This window comes from Artemia sp. Qi Xiang Cuo, chromosome 3, assembly GCF_049724085.1.
Source record: "Artemia sp. Qi Xiang Cuo chromosome 3, ASM4972408v1, whole genome shotgun sequence".
Taxonomy (NCBI): Eukaryota; Metazoa; Arthropoda; class Branchiopoda; order Anostraca; family Artemiidae; genus Artemia; species Artemia sp. Qi Xiang Cuo.
This window is the reverse complement of record NC_142796.1, coordinates 262122-289280: the sequence shown is the minus strand read 5'-3', so window position 1 is coordinate 289280 and position 27159 is coordinate 262122. Positions and strand designations below refer to the sequence as shown.

At 34.8% G+C, this 27159-nt stretch overlaps 1 protein-coding gene across 2 annotated transcripts in view; it reads left to right on the top strand.

Moving 5' to 3' along the window:
- Positions 1–26812, top strand: part of LOC148953625 (integrin alpha-PS1-like) — an 86236-nt gene extending 59424 nt beyond the window's left edge. For both annotated transcript variants that reach the window (XM_089087283.1, XM_089087282.1), the window contains exons 4-7: positions 3567–3817; positions 15066–15160; positions 17940–18069; positions 20356–26812. In XM_089087283.1, the coding sequence (XP_088943409.1) occupies positions 3567–3817; positions 15066–15160; positions 17940–18069; positions 20356–20568 (689 nt within the window). In that variant the 3' untranslated portion in view covers positions 20569–26812. The remainder of the gene's footprint in view (positions 1–3566; positions 3818–15065; positions 15161–17939; positions 18070–20355) is intronic.
- Positions 26813–27159: the final 347 nt, after the last annotated feature.

Sequence of the window (27159 nt, the reverse complement as noted above, 5' to 3'; positions counted from 1 at the left end):
AAAACCTTATATGCCCCCAGGGTATAACTTAAAACCCTTGCCTTGAGGGTTGTGGGGGAGTATCCTCCTCAAAATATATTTTCTATCTGAAAATAAACTACTCTGAACCAAATGGCTGTCTCAAAATTTTGATTGGATGTGTTTGGTGGAATTATGGACGTAGGGGGGGGGGTAGTTGCCCTCCAATCGCTTTTGACTATTAAAAAGGGCACTGTCCCTTTGAATTTCCAATCGAATGAGCCTATTTTGAAGTTTCTACGAACCGTTGCACTGAGGGTTCTGAGGGGGGTTATCATCCTAAAAGACCTAATTTCCAGAACGTTCGACTACGTTGAACAAAATGGATATCTCAAAATTTTGATTGGATGTGTTTGGGGGAATGATGGGCGTGGGGAGGGGGGCTAGTTGCCCTCCAATCACTTTTGACTATTAAAAAGGGCACTATCCCTTTGAATTTCCAATCGAATGAGCGTTTTTTGAAGTTTCTACGACAACGCCTTCTATAAAAACCTTATATACCCCAGGGCATAACTTAAAACCCTTTCCCTGAGGGTTGTGGGGGAGTGTCCTCCTCAAAAACATATTTTCTATCTGGAAATCAACTACACTGAACAAAATAGATATCTAAAAAGTTTTAGTGGATGGGTTTGGGGGAATGATGACCGTTAGGGGGGGCAAGTTTCCAACCAATAATTTTCGACAATTAAAATTGGCAAAAGCCCTTTGAATTTCCAATCGAATGAGCCTGTTTTTAAGTTTTTATGACAACGCCTTCTACAAAAACCTTATATGTCCCCAGGGCGTAACTTAAAACTCTTTCCCTGAGGGATTTGGGGGAGTGTCCTCCTAAAAAATATATTTTCTATCTGGGAATCAATTACGTTGAGCAAAATGGCTATCTCAAAATTTTGATTGGATGTGTTTGGGGGAATGATGGGCGTGGGGGGGGGCTAGGTGCCCTCCAATCATTTTCAACTATTAAAAAGGGCACTAGAACTCTCGATTTCCAATCGAATGAGCCCCGTTTGAAGTTTCTACGACAACGCCTTCTATAAAAACCTTATATGCCCCCAGGGCATAACTTAAAACCCTGGTCATGAGGGTTGAGGGGGAGTGTCCTCCTCAAAAACATATTTTCTATCTGGAAATCAACTATGGTGAACAAAATGGCTATCTCAAAATTTTTATTGGATGTGTTTGGGGGAATGATGGGCGTGGGGGGGGGGCGAGTTGCCCTCAAATCATTTTCTACTATTAAAAGGGCACTAGAGCTCTCGATTTCCAATCGAATGAGCCCCCTTTGAAGTTTCTACGACGACTCCTTCCGTATGAAGTGCCTCTGGGAAAAAAAAATTAAATAAATAAATAATAAAACATTGGAACCGTATGGCCTTTACTATAGGCAACGCTACAGTGATGCCTCTGATAAATATAAATAATCAATTGTTTTCAACTGAAAGTAAAGAGCGACATTGAAAATCAATAACAAATATATTATAAATTGTCTTACACATGAGAAGGTCCCTCTCCCCTCGACCCTCCCTTTCTGTGCTTCAGTTTGATATTACAGTGTGCAAAAAATCTAGGAATTTGGCGATTACCGGTGCGCTATTAATCGTTTGTCTTTGAAAACCCACGAACTAAAAATATCTTTTTTAAAGTAAATACAACTAAATGGGGTTTTCCATCCTTGATGCTTTGCGATAACCAATCTGAACTTTTCAGCGCATTGATATTGTGTTAAAAAATTCATTCTTCAAACATTGAGAAACAAAAACCAAACTTTATCGTGAAGAATGAGAGGCTGAGGAGGCAATAGCCTCAAATGGGCTTAATCTATCTGCCTCAATGTGCTCAAGTCACTCAACGAATATAAAATCGCTTAAATTCCCACTTAAAACTGTCCTTAGGCAATTGCTCTAGAGAACATGGATTATATCTTTCGCTGAATTTCGAAGTGTCCACGTCTCACAGCCATACTTGCCTGTTGTCATTATCCTGACTGCTACCATCTCAATCATTGTTCCAAGACTTATCATTCTGTTCCCGTCCTTTATTTCTTCTTTTACCATATATGCTTAATATACCCTTGTTGTTTTAGTACCGCTATTGTATAGTCCCGTATGAACAATTTCAAAGTTCATCTTAGATTTCAACTTGGTTGAGAGTAAACAGAAAAATAGGAAAAGAAACAAGACACATAGGTGACGCTTCCCCTGGGATCTTTCTTCCACAAAGAAGTGAGAAAGGGCATAAAATTCCTCGTGTTGTCTTGGTTGACTTTAGTAATTCGTTAAATATCTTTTTTCTCTTATTAATTTTAAGTGAGAGGACAACCTTTGGATAATACCCCTGAACCCCACAAAATGCGTTACCTTACCTCTATTACCAATAATTTCTATTTTTTGTTGCTGAAATTCGCAAGTAGTAGAGCAGTTACTAGGTTTTTGAATTGTGTATAATATCTTTCGACGTATTAAGTCGCTGGAAAACACGTCCCGTCGCTTACTGTGTTTTCATATCCAAAGGTTGGCCTTCATTTGAATCTTCATTTGAATCTTGTGTTGAATCTGAATAAGCGGCGCCATTTAAAAAAAAAATAAAAAAAACTTGGGTGTTTTTTTTTCTTTAATCAAGATAAAAAAACAGCAACATCGTATTCATATCAATATCTTCAATTTCTAACTGTCTGTGGAAGCGAGAACAGGAGATAAAACGTAGTTTGTAAGAAAAGTTATAAAATTTTGAATATAATGAGAAGCTAATAAATCAGGAAAGATGGACTGGATTATTTGTGTGAGACTGCTAGCTTTCAGAATATGAGCTATAAGCTCTAATTTGACTCAAATAGCACATAATGCCTTTTGAATTAACACAGCCGAAGCATACCCTAGCATGTTTTGTTATAACGCCATCTATCATAAAAATCGTGAACAACATTTATCTATTAATATTTTAGTAACATGGTTTCTGACACAAACACTACGAGACCAAAGTGTATCTTTATGGAGAAGAAGAGTAAACCGGGAAGAAGTTAAAATCTAGAATCAATAAATGTGGAAAAACAACATACGTTCAAAATTTTTTTTGATTGGTAATTTTTTTAGGAACTGTTTTCATTTATCATGGAAATGAAAATGTTTAAACCAAGTTTTCCAACCTTGTTTAAATATTTGTTTCGACTAGTGACTTAAGCCAACCTTGCTTAAACTAGAAATTTAGTTCGGCAGCAGTAAATCAAAAGATGTTCTGTGAAATTTTGTAAAACTTGTATCTACAACTCAAACCTCTCAAACCAATAAAAAAGGTCCTGCGGAGCTACCCTAAACACTTAAACAGCCGAAAGAAATTTTTTACAAAATCATGGTTTATAGGCCTAATATGGGCTCAGGATGTAAAAAATGTTTTATTTTCCATGTCCCACCTCCCCCCATCCCCCGTTGGGAGCGATGGTATAGTACTTATGGTGTGAACAGAATTCATTTTTCTGCATATTTTCTTTATTTATAATTTTTTAATAAGCATTTCATTTGATTAAATAATTTCTAAATTTTAACCATTTTTAGGTGATGGAGAATGCTTAATGGACCCTGGTCAGGTCAACAATTTAAAGCTGAAGAGAAGACCCGGAGCTGTTGAAACTCCCTTGGAGCATCTAATACTTCAAGATAGCCCCGCCCCATTAATAGACTTTGTGAACACAACAGAAAGTGACGACTCGTCTTTAAATAGAAGAAGAAGAAGAGATCTGGAAGAAGTTGTCAGGGCTGAAGCTATAGTTGATAAAGATGGCACAACTAGACACGTTGTAACAATGGTGAGTTTGAGACTACTTTGCATGCTGAATGAAACTAAAGGGTCTGGGCCAAAGTCACTGTGATATTTTCAAAGGCATTATGTGGATTTTTTGTAAAACAATAATCGTAGCCTCCTCTTCCTGGAACTTAGGGAACCCAACTCTCTCAACATAGTTTTCTTCTTTTTACTTGATTTTCAAGACGTTAACAATTTTCTTTTTTTGTTGAAAAAGCACATTTTTTTAGTTATTCTTTTATATACTTCTATTTATTTTCTACTTTCAGATCTTTGAACCTTAGATACTAATATTTTTATTTTTAGATAGTTTTTAGACATTCCTAAATACCATCAGATATTCGTTCAATATTTTTTTCTCATTCACAGAAATAGGTGCGGAAAGGTTTAATATCAAAATTTTTTTCGTAGTATGTTAAATGCATAAAAAAAAAAAAATTCTATACAAACAGCCATTTTTTAATAGCAATCAAACTCTACATTTTTCTGTTAGTTTTTTTTTTTCGTTTCCTGAAAAATGTATGTTGTGCAACATAACACCTTCCCAGTTCCTCCAGCTTCACTGTCAGATAACTCTAAAAATATTTATTCTGGAACACAGGTAGGCTAATAAAACACAAAAGTACCGATGTCTCAATATCCCAAAAAGTATTTTTTAGTTATATGTTTTAGCTTCCCCAACGTTGGATCCACAAATTTCGCTCTTTTATGGATGTGGGCTGAAAAATGTGTTTTTTTTTTTTTTTTTTTTTTTTTTTATAATTTTATACTTTTGGATTTTTCTTTTGGTGATATTAGTTTGATGCTAGATGACATATTTCATTTCTTTTTTTTTATTTGTTTAAAGTTTTGATTTAACTTTGGAATTTTTTTTTGCATTTACAATTATTCATAATGTATATTTCAATTGTCTTATGTTTGCATATGCAGTATATTACAAAACTGTAATCCACTAAAAAAAAAACTAAATTTTTGTTAAAAGTAGTTTACCGGAGACACACACGAAAAAACAACTTTCAAATTTGTATTCTGTTAATGAATGACGCTTTTATTCGTTAATAGAGATATTTTTTTTTTAATAGCCAATGCACGACAAAAATGGAAACAATTAAACTACATATTTTCCCTGGTAACTGGGCAGAAAGTGAACATGGGTTATTTTTAATAAAACCAGGGCCCATGTGTATGTAGATACAAAGAGGATATAATAAACCGTTGCAGCCAAGTTTGGAAAATCTACTGCGAGGTCATTTAGGGGGCGAACAAGGGAGGGCATATCCCCCTCGGCTTAATTTTTTCAATGGGTAAATTTTCATTAAAATGTTTTTTTTGCGTATTCAAATTTGTCTCCCCGCACAGATTCTGAAAAATTCATTTTGCCCCGCTCTAAATTTTCTTAAATTGAAGCCACTGCCAGTCTAATGAGTTGAGTGGCCTTTGACAGTACCGTCGCTGATCAGCTTTGGGATTACCGGTGACCAAATCATGGTGACCAAATTTAGTAGCCAGCAATAGAATAGTGTAACCTGACAATTAACCAACTGTTCAATTTTTTTCAGTTGTAGCTTAGCCAAAATATTCATTATTGCGATTTTAACGAGTCACTACCGTTAAATTTGTACATTTATGCAAGGAATAAAAACACAAAAGGTTTTTATCTCGAGGGTTTTAATTTGTGTCTCTACTTACCATTGTCACTAATAACAAACCGGAAATATCGGTTAAAAATATTTGCCTTTGTTTATTCCTTCAGAATAGCTAATTAATTTGAATTGGTTATTCAACCGGTTTGAGGATTCAGGGGGCGAGACTAGGTTTGACACAAGCATGTTCACACAATCTTTTTTCCCCGAATGAAGCTCAATGATAAATAAAGTATATATTGTTTTTGCTAATTTCAATAAGAAATGTCAAGAATTTCGGAAAAATGCGGGATTTTTTTTCGAGAGAGAGGGGAGACTGTACCTCAAAGTCTCCTCCCTGAGCACATTTCTTGTTTGAGGATTATGAGTTAAGTACCAAGGAAAGCGAAATTTATTTGCTTGAATGTACTAAGCTTAAACTTTCACAACTATCTATTAATCTTCAAAAAATTACGAAACATAGGAATTTCAATGTTTAGTGGAGAAGAGCATGATATGCAGTTGTTTATAGTTTGTAGTGCAAATTGGGTGCCATCATTAAAAAAGAAAGGAAAAGATACGTGGGAGAACAATTATCAAAAAATAAGCCAAAAGCACATGGGACCAAACATGTTAAGAAGACGCAGCTTTCCTTTGAAGGTGTACTTGCTTATGGGAAACAGAGGCGGATCTAAAGCAAAATCTTTGGGGAGTGGGCAATGTGACAAGGGCGCTAATAATTGACCAAATTGACAAATTTATTCTAAAAAAAAGAGTGAATTTCGTAAAAAATTCGCCATTTACCCGTGCCCCCAGCCATTTAAACGTTTTGCTTCTCAATTACTTGGACAATCTGTCTTGGCTTTTCTCTGTCTACAATTAGCCATGTCTTGATGCAACCTACTGCAAAATACTTGATAACTTCAATTGATAACTGAATTGAAGTTATCAAGTATTTTGCAGTAGGTTGCATCAAGACATGGCTGATTGTAGACAGAGAAAAGCCAGACAGATTGTCCAAGTAATTGAGAAGCAAAATGTTTAAATGGATGGGGGCACGGGTAAATGGCGAAAGTATGCATGACTCTCTTATTGGACACATACTTGTTTGTTAGTTTTTGGAAAGGCATGCCATTTCCACACCACAAAAAAAAAAAAAAAAACAGGGAAAGAGGACGCCAGAAAAAATCGGGGGGAGGCAGCCCCTCCCTGGATCCGCCAGTGTTGGGAAACAACAGATTGTTAATGTTTGAATTTTGAGGAGGAAAAGCCTTGTCAAATTTAACTGATAAGTTCTGCGTATTTTATGGTTCAACTTGTCATCACTGACTAACATGTGATACTAAAACTTCATTATTTTGCAGCATCTTCAAAATCTTAGAAAATCGTTGTTTTCAAGTATGAATAAACCTCCGAAGGGAGGTTTACTTAAACCGGTCTAAGGGGCTAAAATTATTTTATTTTAATGTTCTTGGACACCTAAATTTTATACGGATCAATACCTACTTCAAAACAGTTTACCAACAAGATCCATTCTTAAGGACCAAATGCTAATTATTTAGTTTCAAAATGGCTCTTTTGACACATATAAGCCAGAGATTATGAGTGGGAGGTAGGCGTATTAATCTTTAATTTGACGCTTATAAAAAAGAATCCAAATTTGGGTGTGCTTTTTGTCAGTAGGTTTGAGAACTGAAATTTTAAGAAGAAGATGTTGTTTCGGAGCGGGATATATTTGAAAATGCAACGTCCAGAATTTAAACAGTTTCTACTAAGAGCTGTGAAGAAAATGAAGAGTATATTGACTTTCAGTTTTAATAAGAAATGATTCAAGTAATTTACCGGATTTTCGGGGAAATCTTATTTTGCTATCGTTTTAAAATTAATATTAAAGAGACTAAGTCACGAATAAACAAGATAAGATATATTTTCAACAAAAAATAACAAATATCATTCAATAATACAATCACAAATCCCCATGAAGGATCCATAGCCTCTAAATGAGAGGGATCATGAAACAAAACTTTTAAACATTTAGACAAATAATATGTAAAACATTTATTCATAAAAATAAGAGAAAAGAAAAAAAAGAGAAGAAGGAAAAAACAGAAAAAAGGAATAAGAGCAAGAAAAGAATAGACAGAAGGAAAGGGAGTTCATTTAAATTTGAGAAAAACTACAACTGAAATCAGGCAATGCGGGACTTGACAGACCTTGCGAAAAAATAAATAAAAAAGATTTAACAAATTAAAATTAATCTTTATCAGGATGAGGATGAAGAGGTGATGTTAAGAATGCAAAAATCGATTGGGTTAGTAGCTTCACTTGCATAAGTAGCATTATTAATAAGACCAGTGGATACAGTGAAAATACAAAAAGGAATGGGTTGTCAAGGTGTGGGATGTCTTTTGCAGCTGGAAGATTTTAAAAAAAATAGGATAATAAGCTTTGCAACTAAGAATAAGGTACTCGAAGCTATGGTAGTAACAGTTGTCAAATATGGCCCAGAACTATCTGGGCTATCTAGAAGTTTGAGGAATATATTTTACAGATTTTTCACAGGAATTGATGGTTTTAGGTGGTTTAATAATGTTTAATAATGGTTTATAATGATGATGGTTTAACTAATAATGATGGTTTAATAATGGTTTTAGGTACTAGTTTAATTGACAATATAGGAATATTGGTGACAATATGACAATATAGTATAAATGACAATATATTAAGCAATAATCTATACGAGAAATGTGGTGCGACCCAACTTTCCTGGGCTATAACTAAAAAAAAACGTTGCGATTGTTAGGACGTGTTTACTAGTGATGTTACTTAGAAAAAACACTTAAACGTATCAATTTCCTTCCAAATGAGCCCTTAAACATCTCTGTAATGTTGCAGTGCCCCCCCTAGGGGCGATTAATAAACAAAAGAAGCAAAATAAGAAAAGGAGGCACATCACTGCTTTCCATAGATAATTTCGGAGACCACACTGCCTTTCCATGACGACAAATAAAAGTTAAAATAGGGATAAAATCCTTTTAATAGACAGTGATGATGATAACAGTGATAGAAATTCACAAAAATACCAGATATTTCGGTCACATATACAGTTACCGTCATCAGTAGTAAAACTAAAATAAAACAATTTAAAACAAAAGCTCATATACTAAATCAAATAACACTACATATTTTTTAAATCTCTAATTCTTTTCAAAGCAAAGGCGGAAGCTATTCTCTTTGACCTTCTTGGATTCGGTTCATTAGCGTTCAGTGATATAAAATTTGGACAAAGGTCAACTACATTGGGTGAATTAGACTTTACTCTGTCAGAAATTAATAAATTATCATAGATAGAATTCAGCCCATATTCAGCTGCATGCCGATAGAAAGCAATATTCTTGAATAAGATTTTCTTTATTTCAAGAGTTTCACGAAAATTTTGCTTTAAACCCCGATCCCTAGAAATCAAAGAGACATTCTCGAATCAAATATTAAACCAGTAAGAAAGGTGATAAAAGTGAGTGTGGTAATTGTCGAGGCATTAGGCTGGTCTCTGTAGGTAGTAAATTACTTAGTAATATGATACTTTTTAGACTGAGAGATGCCGTAGACAAAGTTTTAAGAGAAGAGCAGTGTGGTTTTAGAAAAGCTAGAGGATGTGTTGACCAAATTTTCACTCTTAGGCTAATAATTGAGAAATGCCTAAGTTTTCGAACACCTTTGGTCCTCAGTTTTATAGATTATTACCAAGCGTTCGATTATGTTGATACAAGAGCTTTAGCAAAGGTCTTATCATTGTATGGTAAACAGGACAAATACATTAAAATGATCTGTGCTAAATAAAAGAATAACATCGGTGAAGTTAAAGTAATAAATGAAGTTAGCAGCTGGTTTGATTTTAAATCAGAATATAAGCAGGGTTATGTTCTATCCCCCTTTGTATGGATTATTTTGATGGACTTTGTTTTAAGGAGCACAGGAAAGGCAATGGGAGACCACGGAATTAAATGGGGAGCAAAACGTCTCCTGGACTTAGATTATGCTGATGATTTAAGCATCCTAGATGAAAGTGTGAGCAACATGAATGAAGTTTTAGAGGTTTTGCGAGTTCAGGGTGCTAGAATTGATTTGAAAATTAATGGTAGGAAGACTAAGTCACTAAGGCTAGGAATAAGTGAAGATGAAAAGGTGACGTTGGGTAATGAAAAGATTGATCAGGTGGGCAGCTTCACTTACCTTGGTAGTATTATTAGTAAAGATGGTGGGAGCAGTGAAGATGTTAAATATAGAATAGCTAAGGCTCAGTGTTTTTTTTCACAGTTAAAAAAAGTCTGGAAGATAAGTCTGCAAACCAAGATTAGAATATTAGAAGCTACAGTGATGACAGTGGTCAAATATGGCTCTGAAGCATGTACCCTCCGAAAAGCGGAGGAAGATTTGCTAGATGTTTTGCAGAGAAATTGCTTAAGGATTGTTCTGGGTACCCGGCTGACTGACCGTATTTCAAACAATAGGCTATACGAAAAATGTGGTTCAATACAGCTCTCTAGGGCTATAATGAAAGAAAGATTTAGGTGGCTAGGGCACGTTGTGCGGATGAAGGATGACAGATTGCCGAAGATTGTTCTTTTCGGCCAACCATCTAGGGCTAAACGGAAAGCAGGTCGTCCCCGTCTGGGGTGGGAGGACGTTATAAAGAAAGATTTAAAGGAAATGGGAACTTCGTGGGCGGGTGTAAAAAGGGAGGCTTTAAATAGATTGGGGTGGAGGAGGAGCGTGCGTAGCTGTGTTAGCCTCAGGCGGCTTGGTGCTGCGGTGAGTTGTTAGTAGTAGTAGTAGTAGTAAAAAGAGCAAAGTTCCATTCCTCTCTTATTAGATTTTCAGTTTTCAGACACACTTACTGAGTTCTCACTATCTTCAAATTATTGTTATAACCCCCTCTCCATCCGATTTGAAATTTGCTGCTTTTTCTTTGGCCCCAGCTGCATTGCCAAAAAGAAAAATTTTGGCAATTGCATGGTTCAGTAGGGGATGATCATCAGATGTACCATTTCAAAAATTTCCGTAGAATTTTCAGAAAAAAAATCTTTGTTCACTAGAGAAGAAGAAGGGGTACCCACCATGTTGACGCTGGTTTATCTGGGGAGGGGGCGGGATCCTGCCACCCAAAGATTTTTCCGGCGCCCTCATTCCTTGTTTTTTCTGTCTTTCCCTCTTTTTTTAAATAAATTTGTCAATATGGTTAATTATTGGCACCCTTTACGCATTGCCCCCCCCCCCAAGAATTTGCTCTAAATCCGCCCCTGCATGATGAACTCTGGTATAGCCTTCGGTGATACAGCAGGCGAATCCAGGCTGTGTGCAGGAAGGGGAGCTGTATTCTGCCAAAAAAGAAAGAAAGAGCAAAATATATTTTAAAGAAGGAAAACCACCAAGTTTTGGAGCATCTTCATTATTCGTTAAAAAAGTAGGCGCAGCCAGATTAACTACCACTAATTGCAGCATAGAGTCGCCTTAAGTGAACGTATGTCTGTGCGTTCTTCCTCCCACCGATTCCGTTAAGTTATACTTTTATTTGGTTTTAGTGTTTTGGTTAGGATTAACGTATTTTAAATAAGCTAATATCAACTAGTTTAAAGGAAATGTTCATTTTGTTTTGTGTATGCTGTCTCTTTCCAATATCATTTGGTAGCGCTATGGATTGAGCTCTGCTTGACAATACGGGACCCCGGGACCAGTCCCAGCTGTCTCGTAGTTGGCTGACAGGTTTGTTATCTTTCCCTGGAAAAAGACCCGGTAACTTAAACGTCAACAATTGTCGAGGCTGTGCGCATTACCAGTGGCCCTGTAATATCTGTATTCTTTTATCCCAATAACCGATTTAATAAAGGTAGGCGGGCTTCACAGTAATGATGCTCTGGATAGAGGAGCTGTAGGCCTCAGGTGGCCCAGTGTTGGCATAAGTTGTTAATAGTTATAGTTAAGAATTCATTCATAAGTTATTAGTTTGTGTAATGATAGTTAATCTATTTAGTAGGTAAATAAAAACAAACTTTTTTTCAATTGAAATCAAGGAGCAACATTAAAACTTAAAACGAACAGAAATTATTATGTATATGAAGGGGGTTTTCCCCTCATCAACACCTCACTCTTTACGCTAAAGTTTTTTAGTACTTTTAAAAAGCGTCTTATTGTTCTAATTGAACGACCCCTGTGTTTCAGGAGTCATCATAGGTAGCGCAATAGCGCTGCCTAAGTAAAGTACGATGTGGGCACAATGTATTATTATTATTATTATTTTTCTTCTTTTAGACCAGTGCACTTCGTATCGAAGGAATTGTCGTAGAAACTTCGAAAGGGAATCATTCGCCTGGAAATTGGGAGGGCGTGTGCCCTTTTTAATAGCCGAAAGTGATTGGGAGGCAACTAACACCCCTTCCACGCCCACCTTTTCCCCAAATACATCAAATCAAAGTTTTGATATAATCATTTTATTCAACGTAGTTTAAAGTTCTGGAAATTATGTCTTTGAGGATGACAAACCCCCCACAACCCTCAGAGCAAGGGTTATAAGTTATGCCCTGAGGTCATATAAGGTTTTTTATCGAAAGCGTTGTCATAGAAACTTCAAAAAGGGCTTATTTGATTGTAAATTGAGAGGGCTAGTGCCCTTTTTAATAGTCAAAAGCGATTGGGGGGCGAACGCCCCCCCCCGCGCCCATCATTTCCCCAAACACTTCCGATCAACATTTTGATATAGCCATTTTGTTGAACGTAGTTAAAGCGTCCAAAAATTACACCTTTTAGTATGACAACCCCCACAGCTCTCAGGGCTAAGGTTATAAGTTATGCCCTGGTGGCATATAAGGTTTTTGTAGAAAGCGTTGTCGTAAAAACTTCAAAAAGGGCTCATTCGATAGGAAATAGAGAGGACTACTGCCCGTTTTAATAGTTGAAAGTAATTGGAGGGAGAATCCCCCCCCACGCCCATCAAATTCCCAAAAATTTCCTATCAATATTTTGATATTACCATTTTGTTCAACGTAGTTGAAAGGTCTGGAAATTATGTCTTTGAGGATGACAACCCTCCCCCCATGGCCGTCAGAACAAAGGTCGTAAGTTATGCCCTTGGGGCATATAAGGTTATTATAGAAAATTTTGTAGAAGCTTCGAAAAGAGCTCATTCGATTGGTAATTTAGAGATCTAGTGCCTTTTTTATTATTCGAAATTGACCAGAGGCCAAACCCCCCCCCCCCCACGCCCATCATTTCCCTAAACACTTCCGATCATAATTTTTAGATAGCTGTTTTGTTCGGCGTATGTGAAAGGTCTGGAAATTATGTCTTTGAGGATAAAAAACCCCCCTAGCCGCCAGGGCAAGGGTTATAATTTATGCCCTTGGGGTGTATAAGGTTTTTATAGAAAACAGGGTCATATAAACTTTGGAGGAGGCTCATTGGATTGGTAATCAGATGCTCTAGTGTTCTTTTAAGAGTAATAGTTATCGGAGGGCAGCTACCCCCTCACACACACACACACACTTCGTATTGTCCTGAAATACATTTAATAGAAATTTTGAGATAGCCATTCTATTCATAAATATCATAGAACAAGGCTTTTGGTGTTGAAACAAACCTCAGAGATTAGGGGCAAGGGTTGTAAGTTATGCCCAGGAGGTATTTGAGGTTTTTATGGAAGGGATCGCTGTTTAACTTTAGAAGAGGCTCAGTCTTTTTCCCTGAAAAAGACTTTGTCAATATAAAACGAACAGAAATTTATTAAAAAAACTTTTCTCAACAAAATAAGTTTTTCAAAAAAAAAAGTAAAGAACTCCATTAAACCAAAAATGAACAAAAATCGAATCAAATAATCTACCAAGCCTATAACTACCACAAATTAGTACCAATAAATAAATGAAACCCAAAACAAGCAGAAATTCAAATAAATAGCAGAGTCAAACTAAAAAAGAGCAGAAATTAATATGAGTATGGTTCTAAACCCCTATGGTTTCTAAACGCCAGAATATAATTTGTACTTTACTGAAAAAAAATTCTTTTAAATATTTTCATTTTTATAACTTTAAGAAAACAAATATCAGCATATGTATATTAAACTGACGATGCAATTTTTTTTCAGTAAATTCATTTGAATTTTTCTCAGTAAAGTACAAATTATATTCTGGCTTTTAGAAAGCTTAGGGGGTTTAGAACCCTACTCATATTAATTTCTGCTCGTTCTGAGTTTGACTCTGTTATTTATTTTAATTTATGTTTGTTTTGGGTTTCATTTATTTAATAATAGCCTACTGATTTATGGTAATTGTATGCTTGATAGCTTATTTGATTCTGTTTTTGTTCATTTCTTGTTTAATAGAGTTCTTTACTTTTTTTTTGAAAAACTTATTTTGTGGAAAAAGTTTTTTTTTAAAATTAATTCTTAAAGAATTGGGACAAAATTCAAACTTTTGTGTAAAAAGTGAGGTGTTGAGGAGGGACAACTCCCTTCATATACGTAATAATTTCTGTTCGTTTTAAGTTTTAATGTTGCTCAATGCTTTCAATTGAAAAAACAATTTTTTTTTAATTTAATTTCTGATCGTTTTTAAAATAATGCCAGGAAATCTGGCCCCACTTCCACGGAGAAACTCCCTCTCTATGGAAGCTTCCTCTAGACAATTGAATTCCGGTGAAAATTTACCCCGGAAAATTACTCTTAGCCACTCCACGCGTAAAATTAAGACGGGAAAGAGAAAGTAAGACATATCAAAAGAATTTTGTATAAGAATTCCGACAAATTTCCGCAGTGTATAATTTCCCCTGACAGGTTAACCCTCTGGAAACTTCCCTCCCTATGGAAAGCTTCACCTTGGAAAAACATTTAACAGAAAATTTGTCCCCTTCCCCCCAAAAAATGTATGCATGCATACCAATACCAATTACTACACAATGGACACATCTTATAACGTAAAGACCTTTCCCCTGGAGCTGTGGGGGGGGGGGTGTTATATCCAAATGAATAGTTGTTGGAACTTTCAACTATGATGAACAAAATGGCTATTTCAAAGTTTTTATCAGACGATTTTGAGATAAAAGAGGCGTGGAGGGGGACTAGTTGCCCTCCAATTTTTGTGGTCACTTAGAAAGGACACTATAACTTTTAATTTCCATTTTAATGGACTCTTTCTCGATATTTTAGGACCACTGGGTCGTTACGATCACCCCTGAAAAAAAAAAATGAAAAAAAAAAAAAACATGCAACCCTGATCTTTCTTCCGGCAAAAAATATAAAATTCCACAATTTTGCAGATAGGAGCTTCGAACCTATACAGTAGTGTTCTCTGATACGCTGAATCTGATGGTGTGGTTTTCATTGAGATCACTTGACTTTTAGGGGGTATTTTCCTTTTTTCTAAAAATAGGAAAAAATTTTCAGGCTGGTAACCTTTGATAGGTATGACTAAACCTAATTAAATTTATATACTTGGAATCAGCATAATAAGCCGATTCTTTTTATATAACTATTTGTATCAAAATTCCGTTTTTTAGAGTTTCGGTTACTATTGAGTCGGGTCGCTCCTTACTTACAGTTTGTTACCACGAACTGTTTGATTGATAAATGAGATATAATTTCAGGATTGCGACAAAGGGACTGCTAAATGTTTCATTTTCCGTTGCAACGTTAGAAATCTTCAGAGAAGACAATCAGCTGTTATTAAAATCAGAGCAAGGTAAGTTGAATTTGTTCTTAACCAACTTATCAAGCTCATTTAGGTTTCTTTTTTTTTGGGAGGGCGCTACTAGTTAACGATGCTAATAGTGAATGATTCGTTTTCTAACTAATTTCACAGGTGAGATAAGATAATGTAAAGCATTTTGAGAAGAACATATAGTACTGAGCAAAAAACAAATAGCAGTCGGAAAGTAGAATTGACCAATTGAGGAGTCTAGTGAGCAAGTATTTCTTCCATAAGTCTCTTTTTTTTAAATATCATATTTAAACATTAGTAATAAATATGAAGTAAACCCTCTCCCCTTTGGGGACATTTAAAACGTAAATTATAAATATTAAAATTTCGTTTTGCTTTGGGAATGCTCTAATTTCAACTAGCATTCGACAACATGGAGGAAAAAAGTAAGCCTTTGTAGATAGTAAAATTTGGGAAGTAAGTGAAGGCTAAAACCAATTTTGTGACTAAAAAATTAGGGTTCCATCAGCAAAATACTCAACTGGTTCCCTAAAAACCTATGACTCTTCACCGTTGGATGGTTAAACTCCATGACCCTTTGATCGCCTAAAAAATATATGACGTTTCATTGGAACCTTTGATAGAGGCAATTCAGTAAGAATATCTGCTACGATCTCATTTTGACTAGAGATATAACATGTTTTAAATTGTCGTAGTCAATTCCCCCTTCTTTCAGTTTTTTTTTTTAATTCTAATCTCCTTTTAAAATAGAATTAAACAAAAAGCGTAAAAAATCGTCAAATATCTTTACTTGTTCCTGTAATCTTCTCGCTTTTCCTTTTCTGTATAATTGTTTTTATACTGTTTTAAACTACCAAGGACAGTGAAAATGACTGATTCTTAATATAGATATAGTGGAGACTTGCACATAGATATAGTGGATGTTCTTCTGTATAATTGTTTCTGTGGTGTTTTAAAACTACCAAGGACAGTGGAAATGAAATCTGATTCTTAATATAGATATAGAGGAGACATATATATTTTAAGAAAAAGAGCGAAAACACGAATTTCAATTTTTAATGAAAAATACCTCCATATGCGGCTTTAGTAGCAGCTAGTGCGTAAAGTAGCAACTAGTACCTAAAACCATTATTAGACAATTCCGGTGAAAAATCTGTAAAATATAATATAATTTATATAGTGTAAAAATAAAATACAAACAAAATATGATATATAATATAGAAAATAATATAAAAACTAAGATATAATACAATGTAAATATAATCTGTTATCTCAATATAAATCTGTAATATGATATAAAAAATAAAATGTAATATAATGTAAAATCTAATCTGTAATCTCAAACTTCCAGATCGTCCACGTTTCTGGGCCATACTTGACAACTGTAACAGTTATTAGCCTATTCTTAGTTCCAAATTTAAAATGAAAAACACACGGTGAGTGAAATATAAGCTAAAAACACCTGGCACCAAACATTTTAAGAAGGTGTATTTTAATGTTTGTTTGTTTTGTGTTTAACGTTAATAATTTAATGTTTGAATTGTGGGTCTGAATGGTTTGAATGTTTGAAATCAGCAAAAACAAGCTAAACACTTGCAGTATCAAACAGCTTAAGAAGGTGTAAATTTCATTTGAATGTATTGTTGTCTTTGGGAATCGACCACAGTATGAATGTAATACAGTAGCGAAATGTTCTCCAAACATGACGCACATTTCATAGCGTGTAATTAGGCAAGTTGACGGTCCGTCAGAGCAGTACGTCAGAAGAAGTATATACGTCAGAGCCATAGTTTTAGTTGCTACTTGGTTTTCTATCGGACACATTTGCTATTGTACGTGCGTGAAGCCGGGGTCACGAAGCTTGTGCGGTTTTATATCTTTGTCAAAAATTTTCAATGGAGAGTATAGGACTTTTCGCTACTGTATATTATCTTTATTGTGGGAATCGACATAATGTTTGTATTCAAGTTTTTTCGAACGAATAGCGTTTTTGCTTGTGCTTGCGGCAGGAGCAGGCGTTTTCCGCCTCACCTGCCATCCGAAATTCAGATTTTATGTGGGAATCTGTTTAACCGTAAAATCTCCAGACTCGCGTTGGCTGAGTATGTAAAGCAATACCACTGCCACCCCCCAATCCAAATAATTAGCGATACCAGGTCTTGAACCTCCGCCCTGAAGGGACATCGGATCGGAGTGACAGACACCGTTTCTTATTAGTTTCAAGGTTCAACATGGCAACACTTACCAAAATGTGATACTGTCCTAAAAACTTAATAGATCTGAAAGAATCGAAAGAAAAATCTCAGAAAATTGCGGATTTCAATTGTAAATAGACCTGGGTCTGATATATGAATAGATCTATATCATAGATCTAATGATATGAATAGATCATGGGTCTGGATGTCAAAAATGCTTTATTTTGATGTTCTTGGTACTTAAAAAAAATATATTTTCTGGTTCCTCTTTTTATTTGTTCTATACCATTTTTCTATAACCTTCCTCCTTTTTCTTTTCTGTATTGCCATTCTTACGCTATTTTATGCCTTTTATTTAGACTACTATTTTATTATGTTGTTTACTGTATTTCAAACACTTAGGAATTTGTAAAAAATTCACTGTCTGCCATTTAAAGTGAGCCAGTTAACATGAACGTCAGTCAATAGACGAAGAAATGAGCTAAACAGAATTTTAGTTTGGAGCTTTTGGATGTTCACCACAGTAGTTTAGTATTTTCCATACTATTTAAGGTTATTGTCTACCTTTATTTGTGCCTCTTATTTTATATATACTATTTTTTTAGACTCTGGAATTCAACACTCGCAGAAGATTATATGAAAGCAGATCGAGTAGTTATAAGATCAAAGGCCAGAATTGAGTTAGATCCGTTTTTAGAAATCAATCAATCAAATACAGTGGATGATATTGACTATGTAAGTTATTTGCAACCATGCTCTCTACTTTAATACCACAATATCATAGGCGTACGCGGGAGGACGAGGGTTTGTGATGGGAAGGGCTGCTTCAGCTATGGTAACTAAAAAAAAATGTTTTGTTACACAACATAGACTTTTTGGCGGTTGGAAAAACGGGAAAAAAAATTCTTGGGGGTCTTTGACTGATAACTATGACCACTTTCGTTCAAGGCTGATGTTTGGGACTTCAGCATATGGGAGAAAAATTAATATCAAATACTCCCTTTCCCGTGAAAAGAGAACTATTCACACTATTCAGTGTGAAAAGAGAACTCAGTGTATTTCAGAAAAATATAAAACTTCTGTACATCATGGGGATAAATTAAAGTAGGATAAGATATGAAACTAATGGGTATATCTTTGTTTGCTGAAGTAATAAGCTTTGAATCTTAAGTTTTTACTAATATTTTATCATGTGATGGCTAAAAAGAAGTGCCACTCAATGCAATCAATGGCACCACGTGATAAGTTGTTCCAAAACATCCCGGAAACTCTGGCTTGATTTGCCACTCCCCTTGAATGCAGAAAATTGATAAGACGTGCTACATTGCAATATAGAAAAATAACCTATGTTTGTGGCGAAAATGAAACTTTCAAGCCGTCCCGGGCATCCTTGAAATCTCAGGATTTTTAAGGTTTACGCGATTCCTTTCCTGAAATCTCCTGTGGACATGCCTCATTTGATTGTTATGAATAATGTATCGTGGTATCACCAACATTTACGATTTACAATATATTTCTACTCCCAGGGCAGAGTATACACACACTCAAAAAAAAAAAAAAAATATTAATAATCAAAATGGTCTTTTGAATTACTGCAGTCAACTTATTGTACTCTTTTGACAAAATTAGGGACCTGACTTTTTAGTTGTTTATTTTTTAAAGATTGCTGTCGATTTAACGGCGTTGAACGTAACAGTTGCATACAAATGACCTGGATATGCATGGTGTCTTTTGATCGACCTCTTCTCATGACAAAGTTTGAGATCCACGTGACCCCTCTCCCTTCCGACGCTGTCTGAAGGTTTCAACTTGAATCCCCTAGCCATTTTGATTTTAGTTAGTTATTTATTTTGTGAGCATTTCTGTCGACATTCCGCGTCGAGTTGAACCAAAAGGCGAAATTCTCTCTCCGACTGAGCTTTCCATCTCATATTCGCCACTAGCCGAAAGCTACGAAACCCAAGTTTACAAGAAGAATAGAATTGGCTAGACATGGAAAGTGAATATAAGCTAGCAAGCGTTTTTTTAAACCAGCTTTTATTTTAGCACCAAATTCAAATTATTAAGGTCACGTCTTAAAATAATCCTTGAAGTGAAAAGTATTCAAAGTATTGAAATGAATCTACGTGAAATGAAAAGTATTTTTGAAAACCTTGCAAAATCATAGCGGAGACACATTTACTAACAAAAGTTTCAGGAACCAGTTGATTAAAAGAAACGCACTCCCCTTAGAAAATTAGGTAGTTTCAATTGACCGTCCCCCATCTTGTATCTATGTATGAATACCCTATAAAGGGGAGAGTATTGCCTTGGCAAAATACTACTGGCTCGCATAGCCCTTGTTATAGCCTTTCTCATGCCTATAAGATTTTTCTCTTTACCACAGTTTGTCTCATTTTTCTTTGTCTTGGCTGTCCTATCTTTCTAATTCAGTGTGTCATTTAATATTCGTGGCTAGTGTATATTTCTTAATGTAATTAAATGTTTAATTCTAGAGTAAATTACTAGCGTTTGAAGGTTTGTGTAGTTTTTATTGGATTAGTTTTCGAATTTCAAATAAACGAGTATCTAGGCAAGGGGCGATGGGAGCGTAGTTGAATACCATATGATTTGCATTGTCCCTTGCTTTTTGTGATAGTTTTCTCTGAACAGTCTTATGGGCCTGCTGTGCTTTCGACTGAAAATTCGCAACTGGTTTTTTTTTATCGTTTAAATATGGCTTTTCGCAAATTTTCCCCCTATTGTTTTATCAGAGAGTAACATTAAGTTTAATTGTAAAAAATCTTGTGGCTAAGAAAACTTTCGTTCTTTTTATTGGCTTTCCATTTTGTCCGGGTATTTAACCAATTTTTAAAAGGCGGGACTATTTCTTTCTCCAGAATAAGGAATAGTGTGACCGCCTTATGAAAATGTGCCACAGACGTCACAATGAGCAAAGAAATTTTATACCATGTAATATGGGATCGTTTATATATATTTTATTTAGTTTTGTTGTTACTGCCACTGTTATTTTTTTTTCAGGCCGAAACAATAGCCTATCCAGATCATTTTGATACTGGGGAATCCAAGTCAATACCAATATGGATTATTTTATTAGCAGTAGCAGTTGGAGTTTTTCTACTAGTAATCTTAATATTTATTTTGTGGCGACTAGGATTTTTCAGAAGAAATCGACCGGACCCGACTATGTCGGGCAGTTTAATGAAGAAGAAGAATGATGAATATATTTCGTAAGGAGTGACTAGTTGTTAGTAACTAAATGGGAGATTTTATCTGGTTTATTTAAATGATAATTTTTATTGTTAATTGAAATATTTTATTTTTACTGTATAATTGACAATCTGCACTATGTCTCAGAACCTAATATTAACGAAGTAAAATGACTAGAACATTTGCAAATATTTGCTCTCGTAAAAATGATGTACTAAAATGTTTTATTGAGTTGACCATTTTTGATTATTTTAAGGGGACTCGATACCTTAAAGAACAAACCTTTCTGCCCTTTATGGTCTTTTTTAGTTTGTGTGGCCAAACTATTTAAAATTGATTGGTTGGTCTTGTCATAACCTTTAGAGCTTGGATAAGAGATCAGAATAAACGACAGAAAACTAGAAGCCGACTCCTAATTTCACGGAAATATTAGAAAAAAAAGAACATTTATTTTCTCCCGCTTTGTGTCACAGATATAGGTATTCAGATTTAATGAAACTTGCTTCGTTAGAAAGCCTTCATTTTCTTTCGATTAAATAAAGTAAAAATTTCTTTTTAAATTTCAGGGGTAGGCCCTATAACTATTCTAGCTTGGAAATTCCTTTTTAAATTTTAGGGGTAGGCCCTATAAATATTCTAGCTTGGAAATTCCTTTTTAAATTTTAGGGGCAGACCCTATAAATTTTCTTCTTGGAATACCCGCTATGGAAACATTAAACATAAGCTAGAAGGTAGTTGATGGAATTTCTATGATATCTTCGGGAGTTCCATGCGGTGGTACCCACCATGATTGAAAACCTTGCCGAAATCCGATCTATAATATTTATTCTGTCTGCACATTGAATAGGCAGCGCTTTGCTTAATAGTTAGTCAGAGATTGTACGTTTCCTTAATTTTGAACTAGTTTCTCCTTAGCTTTTCGAGCTATTCATCCATTTTTAAGATTAACACATTTTTACTAAAATTGATTTGGGAGTTCCCTGTGGTGCTGGGAACATTCATTAATGGGTCCTTTGTCTTAGAGATGGTCAGGTGACGCCGAGACTCGCAAAATGATGTTTAAGGTTTCGAATCCCCTTAATTTAAATTGCTTGATTGACAGCCTCTACTGTGTGCTAAAGCTAACATTATCGAAGTAGAACGACAACATCTTTTTCAACCCAGTACTTTCAGAAAAAGAAGCTGCTCTCAAAATATCTAATTGATTCGATGTTTATTGTTAATTGGCGAATTTCAATTTTGACTGTTAGATTCGGCAACCTTTTTGAAGAAATTTTTCAAACTTCTGGTAAGCTTTTTTAATTGAGCTGTTTTTCAGAAGCTAGACTGTAGGCTTTGAGAACAGCTTATGAAGCAGTACTTGGAAAGATGTTTAAAAACGTTGGATGCAACCCTTATGCGCGGCATTGTGGATTAAAAACGTTGGCCAAATCGGGATTTGGAGAGGTGCATTGCAGAAAGTTAAGACATGGTTGATTTAGAAAGGCTCAAGACATGTAAAGAAAAGTAGAAAGGTCTGAGACATTGTTGCTAAGTTATCTTTACCAGTAAATCATATAAAACGTTATAGGTTCGTGGGTTGCTTTCTTTGATTAAACAAAACATGATGATGTGTATTTTTGTTAGTAATTTTATCTGATGAAATTTAATTAGCTGATTATATTTTAATGTATAGTTTATCGCCGATTCTCTTATTTGCGCCCTCAATTTATTTTCTTAAGTGTTTAATTTAATTAATCAATTTTGAAGTTTAAAGTTGATTGATTAATTAGTTATAAAAATTATTTTGGAGTTTTCAAAATTAATGAATGAATTTTGAAGTTTATGTTGATTAATGAATCAGTTAATATAATTATTTTCAAGTGTTTAGAATTAATTAATCAATTTTAAAGATTATTCTGAAGTGTTTAGAATCAATTAATCAATTTTGAAGTTTAGTTTTGATTAGTTAATTAGTTATAATAATTATTTTGAAGTGTTTATAATTAATTAATCAATTTTGAAGTTAAATTTTGATTAATTAATTAGGTACGACAAATATTTTGAAGTGTTAAAACTTATCTGGTTTGACCAGGTGTTTAGCTGTGATATTTAAAATTGGTGCATGCTGGACTTTGCATGCGTATCTCAATGCTATGTTGCCATATATTTGGAAGATTCACGTTTCTAATTGTTTAATTCGGTGCTTTTTCTATAGATTTTAGGGCTCTAGTCTTTCTTCTTTTTACTTTTGATTTTGCTCGTCGTAAGTTCATGTAGCTATGTTGCCTAACGCTTAGTGCAAGGGCTCATCCAGAATTTTGGTTCGAGGGGGGGGGGGGTACGCATCAAAAGCTTGTTTTCATTAATTTTTGTTACTTTTGTATAAATCGGGCAAACTTTTTTTTTTCGGAGGGGGGGGGGGTCAAACCCCCTAACACCTTCCCCCAGGGTACGGCCTTGCTCATGGAACCCAGTAAAGAATTAAACTTCTCCACCTCTTCTAAAGAAATTTTCTTCTTATCAACACAAGTTCGTGATTTTTTGCTTTGGGGAGGGGGGTGCCACAATTTTTCGAATTAAATTGATCTAATATTGTTGATAGTCAACTTAAAGACTACGAGGAACTGGTGAGAGTCGGATTTTCGGTAATTTAGCATCGGGGGGGGGGGAAGATAGGGGCCAAGATAAGTTTGCCCCTTTAGAGAATTGGGTAGTTGGCAAAGTTGAAACAATCGGGGATTTTACATGAGGAGGTAGGAGGAAAACACAGCAGTGTCGCTTAAATTGTAGTCTCTAAAAGACTACACAAAGACTACTGCAACATCATTAAAAAGAAGGAAATTTCAAAGACAGTTGGATAGTGTAGATTGTTAGTCTAAATTTTATAAGATTAAAGCTGAAATTTCTCTGTAAGTAAAAATTGACAAGAATTCTTTTGTTCTCAAGAATAATTTACTTCAAAATACTGTATCTAGAAAGTAACCTAGGATACGATTAGGAAATATGTAACAGGTTCAGCAGACTAGCTGACTTTAAGCTGGTACTACTGATAAAATTTGAGGTTCTTTACTCCCCCCCCCCTTATTTTAAAGTGACTGTAGATTGCAGCAGTTTAGGATAATTAACTATTAAAAGGCCCAATCTTTAGGGGCGGCAATCAGGGATGAGGGTGTAAAGAAGGCGATTTCCCCACCCTAGATTTTGAAATATGACTAGTATGTCTATTTTATTGGGTAAAAATGAAAAATAATTGCCCTGCTCTAGATTTTGAAAATTCCTTTTTATTGTATCGCAGTGAAAGAAACTTGAAGTATTTTGCCCCCTCCCCCTTTTATTTTTGTGAAATGGCGCCCCTTCAAATATAATTAAACAATTTTCAAACAATTAAATAATCTAAACAATATTTTATTTGGGATCTACTTCTGAATTGTTTTAGAGTAAATTGCAGGTCAGTGACTTTTCAATATCTTCGAAACTTATTGAGTTACGAAATGAGTCAGTTTTTTGGACTGGAGTTAGTGCCAAAATTATGCTATTGGGAGGTGTTTTCAACTTCCCTGGGGTGCTCTTTATATTAATCATTTTGCGCTCTTTATGAATTGCGTATGTTTGGATAAGTATATAGTTTATGACAAATAATGGATTCTGTTCAAATTAGCATTTTCTCCAGAGTCTATAATGAATTGCCACGATTAAGGTGGACTTGGTCTTAGGTCATGATTCAGGCTCATATTCAGATACACTAAATATTTATATATAGTGATTAAAATCAACTGATAGAAAGGATCAAAAGCCAGGTTCATGGGGAAGGGAAAAATATTTAACACCACATAGGAAACACTAAATATATGAAAAAATAGAATAATAAGAATATAAAAAACAAAAGGATAACCCCAACTGAAAAATAATTACAGAAGAAAAGACACGATCAAAAACTCGTAAGAACAATTAAAGAAGGAAATAGAAAAAATTAACTTGTGAAAACGGATAAAATTTTACGCATGCGTGGAAATTTAGCTATGTGAACCCAAGATTAGTGCGAAGCCAAAGGAACCTTCTCCTCACAATTTGTTGCTGATCCTGAAATACAGTTTATTTGTATATCATTTCGGTTGTTTTGTTTTTAGCTAAGAATATTAGGTTATGATTTTCCGTTTTATCCTGATATTTCATTCATAGGGGAGCTTAGCCTTTGGTGTCCCAAAAAGTGTGCTTATTTTGTGAAAAAAAGTTTCTCTATTAAAGATGCTTATAAGCCAGGAGGGGAGGAGGGGAGAGTAAATGCCGCTCCTAAATCTTGGAAAATCTGTTTCTCTTATTTTCGTTAAAGAAAATTTAAAAAAAACTGAAATTGCTCTTCCCCTATATTTGTAGAAATACCCTGCAATTCTTTAAAAAATATCCCTTCCCACTGTATATCTTTGTGAATTGTCACCCCTGCTCTGGAAGGATATACATGTTTATCTAGGGTATTCCAAAAAGGGTCACTAGTGGACAGCAATGGGCATAATTTATGGTTTTCAGCTGGGGTATCTACACCTGTGGAGGTTTTTGAACCAGGAACTTTGGATAGGGGACTTGATCTCTTGCTGTAGTATTTGAACTGAAATCTGAAAGCCATCCCTCAATCTGATTATAAAAAATACTGCTCTTTTTCACGCAAGTAATATATAAAATATGATTTCTCTTCCTCTAATTGCTTCATTTGTCTCTACCGACAAAACTTGTCTTTTGTCCGACCATCATTTCAGACGAATCTCAAACCCTGAACTGTCAATCATTAGGTCTATGGGAAAATCATCTGATAATCGGCTATTGGAAAGTCATTTCAGCATCTAATATAAAAAACTTGATATTTATTTTATCATGCTAGTGGAGCGCAAATAGACACTTCAGAGGAGGAGGGATATCAAATTTGTGAAAAGGTCAAAGAAAATTCAAATGATGTTTGAACTAACATTAAATCACAGTGACTGTTGTTTGACATGGGTTTTTTGGGGAGGAGTGAGGGGAGCTTTGGAACCTTACTGGAAGGAGTAGGGTCTAATGTGAAAAATAAGTTTTACAAAGAAGCCATGATTGTATTTTCAGGGGGGGATATTTTTTCAGGGTAGGTTTTACAAAAACAAAACTTAAAAGAAACATCAAAAATATGTTTATTTGCATTTTGTTACGTTTCTAGAGTCGGAAATTTTTTGAAAGGGGGGGGCGGCAAACCCCCTTCCCCCATAGATACGGCCTTGCTTTGTACATCTATTGTGTTGTTTTTCCACTTCGGTTTCTGTGGTTTTGATATATGTTTGGTCATCTGTATTTTAAAAATTAAACTACCTTTATTTTAAAATTTAGCATTCGAAAATCTTTAATCAGTTAATCTTTGATTAATCTTTAATAATTAGTTAATCTTTAAGTTAATGATTATAAGCTATAAATGCCATTAGATACAAAATTATCTTATTTCCTATTTTTTCAGAGAAGGATAGTCACCCTTGAGTGTCTTATTTACTCTCTCCCCCCCCCCAGGTGTTGTCAAATCTAACCCATTATTATAGATTATTGAAAGAGAACTCATTTAGTCGAGAGAATCAAATAAGAGGTATTTATAAAAAGTATAAAAATAGGAAGACGAGAAATACACCTATTTCAACCTTGATTAAAACGGAGCTGGTACCCCCTCAAGAGTGGCGAGGATTGAGGTAAACACAGCCAAGAAATTGATATAAGTTGCAGTAATGAATTAAGCTAAACTAATTTAACTATTTGAATTAATTCATGAATTTATCGCTTTCAATTTTGAAAAAAACAGTGTTTGTGCCCTGGGGAAGATCAATATTGCACAAAGTATTTAAAAAGGTTTTTTAATCAAAACTTTTGAGACACCCTGCACATAAAAGGCATGGGAAAAAGCTTTTCTACATTTTTATTAGTGTTTTCTAAAGTATCTTTGAATACATTATGAGTGTTTGCAAAATGTGAACATATCTTTTATTTAATTGATATTTAACATGGAGAAGTTTCCATTTTTAGTCAGATTTATGTTTTGAAATTTGATATTTTAAAAATGCAAATAGCCCCCCATCCCCACACTCAGATCATGTTCAGAGTTGCAAATTTTTGATTTTATGCAGTTTGATGGTTAACTATTGCCTTTTTTACATATTCAAAGTGCCTGTATTATTATCATGAAAGGAGTTTGTGTAATTAATTTAGCACACTAATATATTTTTCTGTTTTCATTTCACTCAGTGCGAGTTTTTTGTTATAATTTAACAAGAACATGTTTTGAATTTAAGTTTTTGTTTACAAGTACTTTGTAGGTTATAGGGTATCTTATACAAGGGTACATAGAGGGGAGGGAGGGAAAGGAAGCCTTTTTGTTCTAAAAGACCATAAACATGCAAATCCATTAATTTAATAACATTTAAAGCAACTAGTACCCTGTTGGTAAAATGTTTGTTAAACTGTTCCCCCTTCAATTCACTTTTTTGGCAAGCTTGTCCCCTTCCTTGAAAATTTTTCTAGATGTCCTTGGGGTTTTACCTGTTAGAGCGGTTTTACAAATAAAGAAGGAATTCACATCTTGGTTAATGCGCCCAACATATATTACCCTATTAGTCTACGTTATGTTGAATA